The sequence below is a fragment of the Phaseolus vulgaris genome, chromosome 11, assembly GCF_051622355.1.
Source record: "Phaseolus vulgaris cultivar YP4 chromosome 11, ASM5162235v1, whole genome shotgun sequence".
Classification (NCBI taxonomy): domain Eukaryota; kingdom Viridiplantae; phylum Streptophyta; class Magnoliopsida; order Fabales; family Fabaceae; genus Phaseolus; species Phaseolus vulgaris.
The window spans coordinates 51,810,593-51,828,109 of record NC_143508.1 but is presented as its reverse complement, the minus strand read 5'-3'; the positions used below and the strand labels follow the sequence as shown (position 1 = coordinate 51,828,109).

General features: G+C 40.5%; 1 protein-coding gene across 2 annotated transcripts; it reads right to left on the bottom strand.

The window, feature by feature from the left end:
- Positions 1-662: 662 nt before the first annotated feature.
- Positions 663-5,384, bottom strand: LOC137826332 (putative disease resistance RPP13-like protein 1). Of its 2 annotated transcripts, XM_090297061.1 has the most exons (2): positions 4,310-4,436; positions 664-4,176 (listed from the first exon to the last, which is right to left on the bottom strand). In XM_090297061.1, the coding sequence occupies exon 2, from the start codon at positions 4,004-4,006 to the stop codon at positions 914-916; it is 3,093 nt and encodes a 1,030-aa protein (XP_090153187.1). In that variant the 5' UTR covers positions 4,007-4,176; positions 4,310-4,436; the 3' UTR covers positions 664-913. The 2 variants fall into 2 exon arrangements, with proteins under 2 accessions (XP_068488367.2, XP_090153187.1); XM_068632266.2 differs by having other exon boundaries at positions 663-5,384.
- Between the last annotated feature and the right edge of the window lie 12,133 nt (positions 5,385-17,517).

Genomic DNA, 17,517 nt, shown 5'->3' with positions numbered 1-17,517 from the left:
ATAAGGATAGGGAAGAACGTACAAGAGAGAAGGAGGTATAACGAACATATGCAGAAATTCAAATGAAACATAGAGAGAAAATCTAAACGGAAGTTTCATGTTAAATGGTATCAGTTTTTTACAGCTGAGATATTTGGGTGATATTTTGTGATATCAAGTGAAGGAGAAGAAGATACCCAAAAGGCTATCAAAGAGAAGTATGAGTGGCTATTCACATCTTCGAATCAATAACTACATGGAATGAAAATATATCTATCTCATCAATGGATAACTAATAGGTTCTCTTGAAGCATATGAGGAAAAATTGAAAACACATAATGAGAACTCTGTCAAAAATATCTTTATATTATTATGATAATAATCTTTTCTATTTATCTCCTTTACTTGTTTATTCGTTAAGTATTTATATTTTGGTTGCTCATCAGATTCAATCATTGTTGTGATGGATGAGTTAGTTTTTGCATTAGGAAAGTGAGTTTCATATATATGCATAACATTGCTGTAAACAAGTGTCATTATGCAGGCTGTTTCCTGTTTACTGTTTACTGCAATATTTGAATGCTTAGATATTACATGTATTACTTACCAAATGAACATTGGAGAATTAATTAAATTAGAAAGATTGTACAATATGTTTGAAGGAAATATAGTGTTCTTCTAACTTACTTTGAAATGAATTTTGAGTTCCCTCTTTCTCTGTTTTCGAGACAATTAGGTAATGTTACGTCTGCTGTTGTCTCTGAATTTGAACAACATACGATACTTAAGATAATACTATTATGAATTGTTAAAAGGAAAAGCAATGAATTGTTAAAAGTATAGCAGGAATAGCAGGAATAGCAGTAAAAGAGGAAGAGGAAAGTAGTTGATACACAATCTAAACAAAATCAAAACAAGTAACCAACGAACAACATCACTGCCATATCTTCTGAATGTGCGCAATCTTTTCCCAGTCTTCACCTCTTTCTTTCTGGCAACGCCGTTGCAACAAAGGACAACCACGAATATCAAGTTTTGAAATTGATTTGGGAAGACCCTCCTCCGGTAAGTGTTGGAGGTTGAGGCAATTTATAAGAATCAAATTCTTAAGGGGTGATAGTTGATGGAAACCCTGGAGTTTTTTGAGATTTGGACAACCTAAGATATACAGAGAAGTAAGAGAGAGTGGAAACAAACCTTCATCTGGAATACATTCTGAATCTAGGTTTTCAATCCACAAGCTTTCCAAAGAAGAGTTGTCCTTTAAAACTCTTTTCAGTGAGCCAACAAGGCTAGAGCAATTACTGATTGCCAAAAGCTTGAGATTTGAGTGCCCAAGACTCAGTCTTGGACATTCTTCTATTGTCATCTTTTCCAGATTTGATGGCAAACCTCCTTCAGGAAACGACTGTAGTGTTGGGCAGTCTTTTATTATTAAAGTCTGGAGATTTGATGGAAAACCTCCTTCAGGGAATGACTCAAGTATTGAACAGCCTTCAAGTGTCATAGTTTGGAGATTTGATGGGAAACCTCCTTCACGAAATGACTCTAGTCTTGGGCAGTCTTGTATACATAACCTCTTGAGAGATGGAAGCAGCATATGCATGCTTCCAAGGAATGATTTTAATTTAGGACAATTCTTGAGTGTCAGCTCTTCTAGATGATCATGGATGAGACTCTGTGAAATCATCTCTAGATTACCAAACCCATTGAGACTAACCGTCTTGAGTGTTGGGAACAAATCCATTTGAAAGGTGAGTAGAGAGACACAGTCATCATTGATTGACTCTAGGGGTGAATCAATTTGCAAGTGTTCAAGAGTGTCGGACCTAACAATTTCCAGCAATGACGTTTCTTTCATTGTAAGCCTTTTCATTGTAGCCCACTCCAACTGCAGCTTTCCACAATCATCTAGTTCTAAATCTAAAGCCTTAGGAACGGAAGCCTCAAGTTCTTGGCAGCCTTTAATTTGTAGTGTTTCCAAAGGATTAAGTTGCTTTGGCAACTGTCCTTTCAACTTGCCACAGTATGCTATGGAAAGCCTTCGCAGATTTGGAAATGCACTTGTCACAGCTTGGCAGTCCCACTTTTCCCATCTACTCATAACGGAGAACTCCAATGTTTCAAGGGATTTAAATGAAAAAGAGTTGTTCCCATGAAAATCACCATCAATACTCACTATCCCATCAAGTTTAATAATATACAAGACCTTGAGAAATGGCAACAGTCCAAGGGGAGGTAAACGTTCGCAAGATTCACATCCCACCAACGCTAAGTGCACCATATTCCACAGTGAATTATCTAGTAACCAATTTGGAAATCGTTTCCCACCATACCTACAGATTGACAACTCCTTTAAGTTTTTGGAAGGTTGCAGATTCTCAATTACCTCCTCTTCTTTTTTTGAATCAATAGAGTTCTGATTCCACCCCCATTCTAAGGTCAGCGCCACAAGGTGTGATTTATTCTTCAAATCTGCTTCTAATGCATCCACAGAATTCCAAATAGTCCTTAGGTTCCAAATTAATAGACTTCCATCAAGGTTGAGCTCTCTTAGTTGTTGAATACCCAACTCCCTGCTATGGCCAACATCAAAGGAATTCATTACTACTTTAAGATTCTTCAATTTTCCCAAATGTGGTGGCACCTTTCTCACTTCAGTCTCAAGGCGACACAAATTGGTGAGTAAATGCAATTTTGAGGGCAACTCCTCCAAATCACTACAGTCGTTCAACTTCAATATTTGTAAGTGGGAGAGTGAACATATCTTTTCATTTAATCTTTTTATGTCAGTCCCGGAAAGGTCTAAGGAACGGAGATGCTCAAGATTGGCAATAGAGTCAGGTAACTCTTCAAGGTCAGAACAATCAAGCAAAGATAAGATTCTTATGAACTTAAACTTGGAGAACAGTTCATGTATCGACATTTTGATACCCCACTTCCAGGAATCATAGAGCGGGCTCCTCCTATGGTTTGGAATAAATGTACGTAACCTTTCTGTATTACATAAAGTTCCAAACCCATCAAAACATCTGGGGTAACCAAGTTCAAATGAAAAATGACGAGTTACTTTCTGTATTTTTTCTGTTTGATCAAGTTCACACCTGAAGTATAGGCCTTCACCGACATATTTTGCCAAATCAAGTAGAAGGTCATGCATGACAAATACTTCTTCATTTTCATCTGGTTGTTGGAAGAAGGACCTTGATAGTAAATCATTGAAATATTGTTGGCAAACTTCTTCTGGAGTCCTACCATGTTGATGACAGTGGGCAAAATTTTCAGTCATCCACAATTGAATCAAATCCTCCTTTTTAAACTCATAATCCTTGGGAAATAGGGCACAGTAAGCAAAGCATACCTTGAGATGTGAAGGAAGGTGGATATAGCTCAATGCTAAAGCGGGAATAATATCACAACGCTCTTTTGAAAATCTCCATATTTCACTTTCGAACACAGTTTCCCATTCTAAAATGGATGATTTGTTATATAACATACTTCCCATTGTTTTTAAGGCCAGAGGTAGTCCTTTACATTTTTTAACAATCTTCATGCCAATCTCACTGCACTTTGGATTTAGTGTAGTATCATCATCACGAAATGCATATTTAGCAAACAAATTCCAGCAATCATCTCCTTGTAATTGCTGTAAGGAGTATTTTTTTGACCACATGGTAGAAGCAACTTCCTCACTACGTGTGGTGACAAGAATCTTACTTCCTGGGGCTCCTGAAACAAGGGGCTTCCGCACTTCCTCCCATTTAGGTTGGTTTTCGTTCCAAACATCATCCAAAATTAGAAGAAACTTTTTTCCTGTCAATTTTTCTTTCAATCTTCTATGAACCATCTCAGTATCTCTACTGTCATCAGTAGATGTAGTAACCTGCTCAAGAATTGCTTTTGATACCTTGAAAACATCAAATTCATCTGAAACACAAACCCAAGCTTTGACATCAAATTTAGCCTCATCCATCCTCGGGTGATTGAATACATGTTGAGCAAGAGTGGTCTTACCCAACCCTCCCATTCCCACAATAGAAAGTATTGATGGCTGATTATGATCGTTGATGTCAGATGTCAGCCAGTTAACGATCAGTTCTTTATCATCATCTCTGCCATAAAAATCAGTTCCAACAACCAAAGATGTTGTTTGTGATGTCTGTGGTTCATTACTCGACCCAGATCCAACACCTGTACCTGTTTTCAATCCTAGATCACCCCTTTGGCTTGAGAGAAATTCTAAATCGTCAAGGATTTCTTCCATCTTACACTCAATTTCCTTGTTAAGGGAAGTAATAGTAATAGGAGAAGATTTGAAGAAATTGAGTACCTTGCAAGTACAGCCTGAGGTTTGAGATTCAGATTCATCATCTTGTCTTTTGGAGAGGTTTTGTATATCATCCAAGAGATCCTCTGCATTAAGGACAGCATCTTTGACCATAAGCAGCCAGTTTCTGACATGTGGATCAGTGAACTGCTTTCGCTCTGCATCATCAGCGAGAGACTGGATGGAGTGCAGCTTGATTTTCAACTTGTTGAGCAGCTTTTGATCAAGCTGTCTCGCATGAAAGAAATCGAGTATTTGAGGAGAAGCAAGCTTCTGGAATGCAACCTGAAGGAAAGCAGAGAGAACAGCACCACCAACAATTTCTAATGACATGGTAGGAGAAAGATGAGTGGATTCAACTGCTGCTAGCTTTTGCCAATGACTAAGAAAATGAAGTGATGAAACGCGCAATAAAAAGATAATTGATCAACATTTTTCCACCAATGACTAAGAAACTGCTACAGCTGTTTTGCATTTAAGAATGAGTAGCTATTATTAAGATGTACTTTCTTTGCAGAAATTTTATATACTACACACTTGAGATGACAGAGTGCATAAAGATAATTTTCTTTCACTCTTGTTTCTTATCTATTAATTTTGATTAGCCAGATTAAATGCAGGGTTAATATTATGATGAAATGAATGGTTTACTGTAACACTTACAATAGCAAGTACTGCGCTTGGTGTGAGCTCTTGCACAAGTCTATTGGATGAATAGTGAAAACTGCACATATCAGACAATCAGTGCAAACAGTGTATATCAATCGATCAGTACAGACTGTACATATCAAACGGTATCTTCAACTTGTTAGACTATTAGTGAATAATTTGGGGTGTGGAGTCAACTAGCATTTATGTCAATGATGGCAACAAATTGTGGTGTTTCTATGATCTGTTCTGTGCGATGCTTATAATGAAAATAAATGTCTTCATTTAGTTGTACATTAGCCTCCATGGGACCAGTTCAGATACTAATTTATATGAATTCATCTTCTAATTTGCAGCCTCAAAGTTGAATGGTCCTGCATGCACCCACATTTCACAATCACATGTATATAATCAACAAAACTAAAAATGATATAATAGTATTGATTCAAGGTGATGAGTAAAAAGGACCTGAACAAAAACATCCTAGATTTTCCACTTATATGCACGTATTGAAAAAGTTGAAGTGAGAAATTAATACAAAACGCGTTATATTTATTAAAACTTGGTCCCCAACTTGATAAAGAAACGGCAACATCCAACCAGAAAAAAAAAGAGACAAAGATGGAACATGATGAGGTTAATGAATTAATTAACGTAGACCCATTCCATACCGAAACAGTTGGAGATTAAATATGATGAGACATATGTCCTTCTCTGCACTTCTTTCTCAACTCACCAAGTAGTACAACAGCTTCTTCCCATTCTCATCATTTCCATCAATACTTATATACATGAATCCAATGACCCAAGAGGAGTTGAAGCCAGTGAGTTGTGTGACGAGAGAGTTGCGTAATCTTGAACATGGATCCAATGACCCAAGAGGAGGATGATGAAGAGTGATAAATTTTGATTTTACGAAAGGTAGTAGAACACAAAATTAATGCTATAAATAAGAAGCCACAGGGAAACCTCTTCATAAGAACTAAGAATGCATGCAAGAAAAATGCCACAGTGTTATTGACTGCAATTTAGTGAAAAGTTACAATATTTTTTTTTTATCAGCAATGAATGAATTAAATTAAGAGGGATACTTTAGGGATATCCCAACCCGTTTACAAACCACACACTGATTATACCGCTGAGCAGCCATAAAGAGGCTATACCTGCAGCAATAGATACAAGATAAACCCTGCAGAAAAGAAACATAGCAGCAGGATTGAGCTCACAAACCCACTAGACCCATCCTCCATGCAATCATGAGAAGGGTGCTCTTAGCTTATGATCTAACCTTTAAAAAAAAATCCTAAGGATACCTCATTAGCAGTAAAGAAAACAGCAAGTACCCCAAAAATTTAAAATCACAACTGCAGCAAAAACAGCAAACACCAAAGTGCTTGTATAAATTCTCATCTGCAGCAGACTCCAAAAAGTGATGTTTTCTTTTGCACTCCAACCCACCTCACCCATTTCTACCCCTGCATGTTCTTCCAAGACCACCCTTTCCCTCTATAAAAACCAAAAACCATCGTCCAAAACCAGCACCTACATACACCTACTGTTGTCCTTCCGTACTCCACCCTTCCATATCTTCCTCTGTTGTAGCCTTTTCCAACTTACCCATGCCAAGTAAAACCAAAAACCCGTAGATGTATGTACACGATGTGCAGCCTCCAAGCTCCAGCAAGCCTGTCCTGCACCACTAACCCAGTTCCAGCATTCTCACACCTATACCAGTGATGTTTACGCCAGCTCACATGTGGGTGAGAATAGATTGAGTGAAGGATAGTGCACTTCTCAAAGCAGTGCATACTCTCAAAGCCTATTACAGCACCAGAGCTATCTCAACTTCTCCCAAGATACCTATCCAATTAAAGCACAAAGACCATACCCGTTGAGCGTGTTTGCATTCCAAGAAGAGGTGTTGACATGACTCCTCCTCCAGCTGGCATAAAGGACACGACGTAGAGGTCATCAACACCCCTTTCCTGCTCAAGCCCACTCTTGTAGGTATTCTTCCCACAAGTACCCTCCAAGCTGTCGTGACTACGCTTGGAAATGCCTTTACCTTCCACAAGAGTTTAAACACTTCGGATTGAGGGTCTCTAATTTGCTTAGCTAGGCATTCGTATGCAGATTTCACAGAGAACAACCGTGATTTCTCCTTCCCCCACGTGTGATTGTCCTTGATGTTCTTCTTCAAAATGACCCTGGATAAGATCATGCTAAGGTCTGCTTCCATTGGAGTCTCCCACTCAAATCGAGCGCGCCTCCACTTCAAACTCCACCGCCACTCCGAGTTTATCCATTCACCAACCTCTCCCACTGCTTGACCCTGATTTAAGGACAGGGAATAAAGTCGTGGGAACATGGATTTCAGATCAGCACTTCCAACCCATACCTCCTCCCAGAATTTAATTTTATGACCACATCCTATTTCCCATCCTAGCTCTTCTTGAAACCAGCCTTTACCTCCTCCCTCCTTGCATATCTTTAACAGGTCTCTCCACCACCAAGACTGAACTTTGGTAGGTGTTTGGTTACCTTCTAACTCCAAGTTGTACTTTGAATCTAGCAGCTCCTTCCACCTTCCATTCTCATCAGCCAGACTGCGCCATCTCCATTTAGCTAGAAGAGCATAATTGAGCATACGTATATCCCGACAACCCAAACCTCCCTCCGCTTTAGATTTGCATACATCTTTCCAGCTAACCCAGAAGATTGGCTTATTGGCTTTCCCCCATCCCCACAGAAATCTCCTTTGTATGCTCATAATCCTCTTACAAACCGCCAGCGGTGCTTTGAAAAGGGATAAGTAATACAAAGGTACACCCGTTAAAACAGAGTTAATAAGACAAATTCTTCCTGCCATTGAAAGGAATCTTCCTTTCCATACGCTAAGTCTTCCTTTTAACTTATTAATGACCGGTTCCCAGAACTGCTTCGTCCTTGGGTTTCCTCCCACTTCCAGGCCAAGATATTTGAACGGAATCCCCATCTGCGAGCAATTTAGAGTCTTAGTGTAGCATGATACTGCACTACTTTGCACGTTTATACCTGCTAGCCTGGACTTATGGAAGTTAATCTTTAAGCCTGAGGCTAGCTCAAAACCCCTCAAAATGGCTTTCAAAGTTAACACGTTGCTGTAGGAGTCTTCACACAGAAATAAGGTGTCATCCGCAAATTGGAGAATACATATCTCTAACTCCTTGCTTCCAATCTTGAGACCCGATAGCAGATTGACCTTCAAAGCCTGTCTGACAATTCCAGCAAGACCTTCTGCTGCCACCAAGAAAAGGAAGGGGGCTAGAGGATCACCCTGTCTCAACCCTCTTGATGGCTTGAACTCCTCCGTAGGGCTCCCATTGACCAGCACAGAAATTGAAGCGGACTCCATACAACCTCGAATCCAAGTGATCCATAAGTTATGAAACCCCATCCTATGCAGCATATCATATAAAAATTCCCATCTAACCGAGTCATATGCCTTCTCGAAGTCCACCTTTAAGCAAAGCCCACTTCTCCCCTTTTTTCTTAGCTCCTCCACCACTTCATTAGCCATAAGCACGCTGTCTAGAATCCCTCTATTCTTTAGGAAGGCTAATTGGCTTTCATCTACGATTGCAGGCAACACCTTCTTCAACCTGCTAGCCAAAACCTTAGATATGATTTTGTATAGGGCTCCTACTAGTGAGATGGGTCTATACTGCTCAAGCTTAGATGGGTCCCTGACCTTGGGGATTAGACAAATGAACGAAGCGTTACAACCCTTCGGAATGGTTCCAGTCCTGTGAAACAAAGCCATTGCTGCAAATATGTCATGTTTTATAAATTCCCAGCTTTTCCTGATAAAACTGAAGTTAAAGCCATCTGGACCGGGACTCTTCGAACCTTCACACTGCCACACTGCGTCCCTTATCTCTTCCTCCGTGAACACTGCTACAAGTCTCTCGTTATCCGTTGGGTTAAGAGATTTAAACTCGACTTCATCCAACCTTACACCAAGATCTTTCGTGGCACTGAATCTAGCTTCAAACAACTTTTTTGCCTCCATGCGAACGGTACTAGGTTCCTCACACCATTGGTCCCCAACCTGGACGCCCTTCACTTCATTCCTAAGCCTTCTCCACCTCAAAGATGAGTGAAAGAACCTAGTACAGGAGTCCCCACTTTTAAACCAGCTTGCTCTAGCCTTTTGACAAAAAAGGCTTTCAATTTTCTTTTCAGTCTCAACCAGACGGCTTGTCAATTCCATTTTTTCCAACCTCTCACCTTCCCCTAAGCCCCCATTGCAGTCTTGGCAATCTAAAGCCTCGAGATCCTGAAGGATCCTCCTCTTAGTAGTATCAAGGTTACCAAACACATCTCTGTTCCATACTTTCAGATCTGTTTTGAGCATTTTCAGTTTTTCTTTAAAAACCGTTATACCATTCCCCTGTATCGAGTATGATTGCCATTTATCCTTCACCATCCTGTTAAAGCCCCTTTCCAAAAGCCAAGCGTCAATGAATCTGAAGGGCTTAGGTCCCCAGTCCTTCTCTACAGACTTAACCACCAGTGCACAATGGTCGGATACCTCCCTCCGTAAAACATACTGTTTACTCGTGGGCCATAGTTTAAGCCACTCTTCAGAAACCATCACTCTATCAATTTTGCTCTTAGCCGTTCCATCCGGTTTGAACCACGTAAAACTCTTGCCTACCCGAGGTAGGTCTAGCAGAAAATTGGCATCAATGAAACTATTAAAGCCCGTTATCTCACTTGACTGTTTACCCCATCCTCTAATGCCTGACCTTTCGTTTCTACTTCTCACAGCATTGAAGTCTCCACACAAGCACCAAGCTAGAACTTGAGAGGCCAGCTTAGCAGAAGAAAGGTCCTCCCATAATTTCTTCTTACCACTTAATGCACAAGGAGAGTACACATTAACCACCACACACCTAGAAGAGGATTTAATATGTTGACCGCACACTATAATAAACCCTTTGCCTAACAGGTGATATTCACAGCTAAAGGCTTCTTTATGCCATAGTGACAGTAAACTTCCATTCCCATCATCCCCTTTATTATGTAACCAGCCAATATTGTTATCTCCCCAAAGAGAGAAACATCTACCGTCCGAAATCTCCTTAAGTTTTGTTTCCTGCACACACACAAATTCTGCTCCCTCGCTTCCAATGATATGCCTCAAATACCTGGCTTTGGTACCTCCCCCCAGTCCTCTTATATTTAAATTGACAATTATCATTTAAACACATCCTTCTTACCCTCCGCTATACTCTCCATAAACTGCAGATCTCTTGCTTCCAAAGAAGAGTATTCATTGAGAACCTGTTGTTCGTCCCCTTGGCATGTGATCCCCACTCTTCTACTTATCTCCCACAGTTTGGCCGAGGCCACAGGCGAATCAGAATCACCCAAACGAGTGTTGCAATTATCAATATCACCATCAGAAAGAGAGACTGAGGTCAAACCGTGTCGGGAAAGAGAAGAATTGTTCACCTGTTTATATCTTGAGCTGATTCTCACTGAACGCCTCGGGTGGGACTTTGAATCTCCTAATTCCAATAGGCCTTTCATCTTACGTCGTCGTTGATAAGTTTTTGTTGACCTTCCCATCAACGTAAACTCCTCTCCTGAATCTGGCAAGTGAACTATTCCTTTGTGGACGACCTCTCGACCAGAAGCGTCTTCCTTATCTCCGACGTATAGGTTGTTAACGAGCTCTCCTTCCTGCTGCAAGCTCATCGTCTTCGAACCACTCTCCACAACGATATCGTCATCACCATTACCATTGGCGAGCACCATACCCGCTGGAACCTGCTCCCTCTGTGTTAAGTGCGCCTCCGAACCATTTAACATACCACCGTCTTCATCGGATCTTTTCTCCCGTTCTGGCCCGGGTTCGAAATGAGTTGACCCTGACCCGAAATCGCCAATTCCAAGTACCTCCTGGACCTCACCTTTTTGGGCCTCCAACATACTGTCTTGGCCCAGGTCCTTTTTGTCTTTCTCCTGGCTGCACATAATTTCTAAATCCACCACCATTCTTGCCAGCTCAGCATTTGTACAAGTTTTAAAAGTTGATGTCTCGCAGACTTGGGCAGAGTCCAGGGCTAGACTAGGTTCTGCAGAAGCCTTTTGTCCCAGTATTTCCGTATTCGTGAACCAAATTTCACCTTTTCTCTGACAAGCACTGTTGCTGGACGCAAATTCCGCAGAGAGGGCTCTTGGTTTCTGCGCCTCTCCTCCGTCGTCCTCCCCTCCTCCGATCTCCTTTTCCTTTGACCGTTGTTCCTCCCCAGCTCTACGGTTACACTCTTCCTCACCACTTCTGACGGAGAAAGTAGATTCATCTACATAGGTGTCCGTTGAAGAGATGATTTCCGATGAATCATATTTGCAAAGGTACCCTTTGCACTGACCTACCTTTGTCAGCGGGACTTCCTCTTCAAGATAAACACTTGCAACATGGTCGTTGATCCTTATCTTCTTCGCCACCCTCACGTATCTATTACATGCAATACGGACTTTCAAACGAGCGAACTCTAAGTTTTCCCATGACAGCGTAGCATCGTCGATAGAAATCAGATTGGCCATCTCTCCAAGCACACGTACAAAGCACTCTCTGCTCCAGAGGGATATCGGTAGTCCGAAGCACCTTACCCACACGACTTTGTGGCTCGCTACGCTTTCTGTTGACCAAGGCTTGATGCTGACAAAGATGCTATCAAACCATTCTTTGTTCAGCTGTACCAACTCCTTCATGCTTTCGCCTTCTCTAGGTGTTAAGAGAGCAAGGTTGTCACCCAACGATCTCACCTTCACCATATTCATACCCCCTCTTACAAATTCTTCACCCAGTTGTTCAAAGTCCAGCTCAGCACAGTATTGACCAACTACGCTATTCTCCATCCACGACAAGGATTGTTTTTGAATTTTGAGACCTGGTCCCTTCCATTCTCGTTGTGCTTGTCCCCTTACAACATCAGCAAAAGATTTTTTCCCCCTCTTTTCCACCCAGACCTCCTTCCTCTTATTGGATACATTTTCGTCATTTCCTTCCGGCTTCTTCCTCCCATACAAAGGCCTCACTATGGCCCTAGTTTCCTTTTCCACCCCCCTGGGATTCTCCTCTTGGTGACGCCGGTACTTTGGGATGTTGACGAAGAGTTTCCTATTCCCTATGTAAATCTGATCAAGCTCCTTTTCCAGCTTCACCACATTCTTCACATCAAATAACCTCACAAACCTGAATCTTCTGCCCCACTTATTAAGTCTATGAGAAATGTAAACTTCTTTCACCCTTGCCCATCTTTGAAAAATCTTGAACATATCCTTTTCTCCAAAGCCACTAGGGAAGTTTGAGAAGAAAAACGTAGTAAAACGATTGGACATGACTCCCTTCTCCTACTCCAAGACTCGTAACAAATCAAAGGAACAAAGTAAAAGTGAATTGTTTTGCTCTTGCAAAGTTACAATATTTTGTTATAATTTTTTGCAGTTTTCAATAAATTCAAGCTAACAATAGATAGTATGTCTGTGAAAAATAGAAAAAAATAATTATAAGATCACTACGATCCTACCAATCTCCACATGAAATGTAACTATATGTTAATAACTGAGTTGTAATTTGAAAATTTTGATTTAGTCATGAAAAGATGGTTGGGACAATAAACGTGTGGTGGGGCAGAAGCATGAAGTAATGCTACCACTGCTCAAGATGATAAAGCTCCTAATCCTGCATCAACAAATGTCATGTGACTCACCAAATCGCGGAACTTGAGGATATAGAACATCTTAACATATCATCGAGTTTCATGCCTCTCTAATTTGGAAACGTATTTCCAGAAACTGTAAACTCCGCCAAAGTCATGAGCCTTTCGGAATAAATCTTCTAATACTATTACACTTACACGACACACGAGCACACTTTTCTACCATAACAACTTTCATGGTAGTTTGCTTTAGAAGTCATTGGGTTTTGTACTACTATTGAGCATATTGATTCGACATTATGGACAATTATGTTTTAGTTTTGGTTAGACTTACAACACATCATTTACTTTTTATTCCCTATTTTGATATGGTAGGACTGAATCTAAACTCCTTATGGACATTGTTGGAGACATTTTGCCAAAACTGACTGCTAGATGTCCAAATCAACTTAAAGGGCTGGTTGGAATTGAAGAAAATTATGAACAAATTGAATGATTACTAAGAATTGGGTCAAGAGAAGTTAGAATGCTTGGAATATGGGGCATGGATGGCATAGGAAAGACCACCCTTGCTACTGCTTTGTATGCACAACTTTCTTCTGAGTTCGAAGGTGGTTGCTTCCTCACAAATGTAAGGGAAGAAAATTCAAATAGGTATGGTGGACTTGAAGCTTTACACAAAAAACTTTTTACTGAGTTGTTAGGCAATGAAAGTCATTACCTAACAAGAAATGGGTGGAGAAATTGTTGATCAAGAATCTATTAAAGAGACTGGAAGGCGAAGTCGATCGTGGAGACCGGAGGAAGTGTATGAAATATTGAAACATAACTTGGTATGACTGGTTGATTCATAATTGTTTCTTTTTCGTTAGAGCATTTTATTTTAGGATGTTGCTAGTATGATAATTTTACTATTCTAAATTTTGTTTCTGTTCTGCATCATCAGCCACAACATCAACGGCTAGGAGCTTCAGCTTCAAGATGCTTAGCTGCTTCTTATTGCCTTTTTTTCCACGAAATATGTCCCCAAAACACCGGTAATGAATTGAGCAGGCATGGTAGAAAATGGAGTGGATGAATGGAAATGAGTGAGTGCAGCATGCAGGAGAGTTGTTGAAAGTTCAATCTTAGTATTATATATTGTTGAAAGGACAATTTTCATCTCATTTCCTCTATCCTCTTTTATTCAACTTAAATTATTTCTCGTGAAGTCAAAGCTAAAGAAATCAATATTGCATTCCTCCAAACAGATTGCTACACGCCACCATAAATATCTCTTTCCTTTTCCTTTTAAACTCCATCCATTCTCACTTACCAATTAACATCAAAACTCATTTTTCTATTTTTCTAAAATACTAAAACTGCTACTAAACTTACGTTGGATGATCTAATAATAATACCCTACTATCTGTAAAAATTGTAACTATATTCATTCATAAAAAAAAGTTTTAATCCAAGACTACTGTTACTCATTCTTCACCTATTCCTGTATTTGGCTTGCCCCCAAAAAATTAAGATTTTTGGAGTGCTAAACTGAAGATATTCTTTTATTCTTAAGTTTCAGAGAAATTGTAGAAGATGACTTCATTGAACCCACATACATTTATGCATTAACAGTTGCTCCTGAGAAGTTTAAGGAAGGAGAATAGGTACAAAGCTTAAATGACATTATAGAATTTCAGTTAATGAATATGAAAGAATATGAAATTCTTAAAGACTACGATTTTAGAATTAAAGAATTAGTTACTCATGAGAATATACGGGAAAATCCACCTTATCTCACCTTATTCTTTACTATAGCAAAACTTTGATGCTTCAGAATATTCATTCCAATCTGAAAAGTTAAGTTCAGAGATAGATTTACTGTTGACAAGTTTGTGATTTTTGTCAAACATCTTAAGGCAATTATCCTGCATTGTCATGACAAATTCTTTATGCAGAAGGTGGCCTAAACTCAACAGGTTTGCCTTTGCCATCTTTGTCTCTGCCAATGCCTTTTGCGATGAGACTGCTAAATCTACAAGACCAACTTTTCTCTGTGATAAATCATTCAAACTAATGAACCATTCCTCTTTCCTTGTCGTATGAGTAGAACACCAGGATCTAAGTAAAAAGAAGTGTCATTTGAGGATTTAATATTAGTGGTTGCCATGAGCATCACAACTTTAGAATCTGATTCTTCATCTTGAGCCAAATTCGCACGGTTGATGGGCTTGTTCTTGGAACCTTCTCCTTTCCAATACTCTTTTGCCTAATGACCAAGTTTTTGACAGTTATGAGATCTCACTTTTCTCTTGTCAAATTTCTACTCCTTGCTACTGTTAGAGTTGTTGTCTTGCTTTTGTGATTGATAATTTTGTGATTGATAATTGTCAAATGATATTCTGTATAGTGTTCAACATGTGAAGATTAGAATGTAGCGTTGCCTTTCAAAATGGGATTGTACATATTCACTTACTAAAGAAACAAACAACTATTTGATTAGCACAAAAGAAGATCTTCATTCAACCAAGGACAATAATTTCCATATCAGTTAGCCTTCAAATATAAACTAAATCTTAATTTTTTCCCTTTCCTTTATTAAAGAGAAGGACTGTGGGTTTGGGTGAATGATAGGTGGTTATGGAGATTAGAATTGGTTCCAGTGGGAACTACAAGTGCTGAATAATTTTATGCAAGAATTAGATAAAAGGAAAGTTTTACAACATGAGAGTGACGAATGGAGATGGAAAGGTGATCAACATGGGTGCTATACTGTTAAATCAGCATATAAGAGCAACGATAGGAACTCAAGGGGGGAAAGTTCAGCTTTTTAAAAGTTATATGGAGTTTGAAAGTTATCCCACTGCTGTACATTTTGTGTGGAGATTGAGTCTTAACAGTGTGGCTACTAGGGATAATCTTAGGCACAGTTCTGTACCCATTCCTCTTTTTGCTGTGATGTGTGGCTTGGAAGATGAATCTGTTAGTCACCTTTTCTTTGAATGTAAAAGTGCAGAGGAAGTTTGGAACCTTTGCAATAAATGGACTGGAATCTCTAGTGTGGCTCACAACCAAGTTGAAAACAATTTTTACCATTTTGGGTTCTGGTGAGGTACTATTAGGTTCTCTAGGGATATAGTATTTGGCTCATGTTTTGGCTGTTTTTTGCTGGTTGATTCTGACTTACACTATGCTGTAGGTTTAAAATACTATTAAAATATAGGATATAGAATTAAAATATAACTAAAATACTCAGATATCTTAATTTGGTTTAAAGAAATCTATTAGAATAAATTATATAAAATAATTGTTTGGAATTATAGTGTCCTTCATATTTTGAGCCACATGGTTTTCTACTTGTCCAGTTAACCTTAAAGCACAAGCGAAATATCTGTTAGTAATTGGAAAATGAACAGTTAATGTTTATATGCATTGTACTTAAATACTTTGCAAGATAGCTACAGCAGATGTGGGTGCTGTAGGTGCTATTAGTGTGGGTCAGTATTGGGAAGGATTAGTTCGAAAGCACGGTTGTAGCTTATAAAAGGGCTGGAGTCTAGAAAAGGTTCCTCTACGAAGTTCTGGAATCTCGGCGAGCTCTCCTGGATCTCCACCGGAATCATGGCATCACACCCATAGACCAAGCTGAACGGGGTCTCATGGGTTCCTGACTGCTCGGTGGTGTGGTACGCCCAGACTATACGGGGCACCTCCTCAGCCCAACTTCCCTTGGCTTTCTCAAGCCTTCTCTTCAAACTTCTCAACAACACCCGATTAGCTGACTCCACCTGGCCATTTGTCTGAGGGTGCTTGACGGATGCAAACACTTGTTGAATTCCCACCCCTTCGCAAAGCTTCTTCAGCAGGTGGCTTGCAAACTGCGTCCCATTATCTGATACCAGGCGTTTAGGCACTCCAAACCGGCACACGATGTTCTTCCATACAAAACCTTCGATCTTGTGTGCGGTGATCTGGGCCACTGGTTCTGCTTCAATCCACTTGGTGAAATACTCAATCGCCACCACCAAGTACTTCATCTGCCTGATCGCCAGCGGGAAAGGTCCCAGGATGTCGATTCCCCAAGTATGAAACGGCCAAGGGCTATAGATCGACTTCAACTCCTCGGGAGGTGCCTTATGCCAATCGGCGTGCTGCTGGCATTGTTTACAACATTGGGCATATTTCTTGCAATCTTCTCTCATGGATGGCCAGTAGTAGCCTGCATGGAGAGTCCTCGCGGCCAGAGCTCGACCCCCGACGTGGCTTCCGCATATACCTTCGTGGAGCTCCGCCATGATTCTCGTGCACTTCTCGCCGTGTATACATTCCAGGAGCGGGTGAGTGAACCCAAACCTGTACAGATCGCCATCAATCAACGTGTACTTGCTGGAATTTTTCTTTACCTTCCTAGCTTCCGCCGGATCCAGCGGGAGGAGGCCATCTGCCAGGCACCGCTTGTACTGTGTTATCCAAGTGTCTGGCTCATGGGTGGCGCAGACCTGCATCACATTCACCTTCTCTCCTCGACATGCTCTAACTCTCGGCGATCTCAGAGTTTCTTGCGTCAAGGACTTATGGCTTCTCGCTGCTCTCTCCGTCGACTTGCTTATCTGAAGGACCAGGTGATCTGCTACAAATGCCCTTGGCGTCTTCAGAGTTTCTTGAATCACCGTCCTCTGCCTACCCCCCTTGCCTGAGCTGGCGAGCTTAGCAAGCAAGTCAGCTCGGGCATTCTGCTCTCTGGGCACATGTACTACTTCAAAAGAGGCAAAGGAACTCTTCAATTCCTGCACATACGCCAAGTAAGCCGCCATTTGTGGATCTTTAGCCTGGAACTCGCCTGTTACTTGCCCCGTGACCAGCAGC

What these genes read in the sequence shown, in the direction of transcription:
- LOC137826332 (XM_068632266.2), bottom strand. Translation starts at nt 4,639, where the DNA reads ATGTCATTAGAAATTGTTGGTGGTGCTGTTCTCTCTGCTTTCCTTCAG.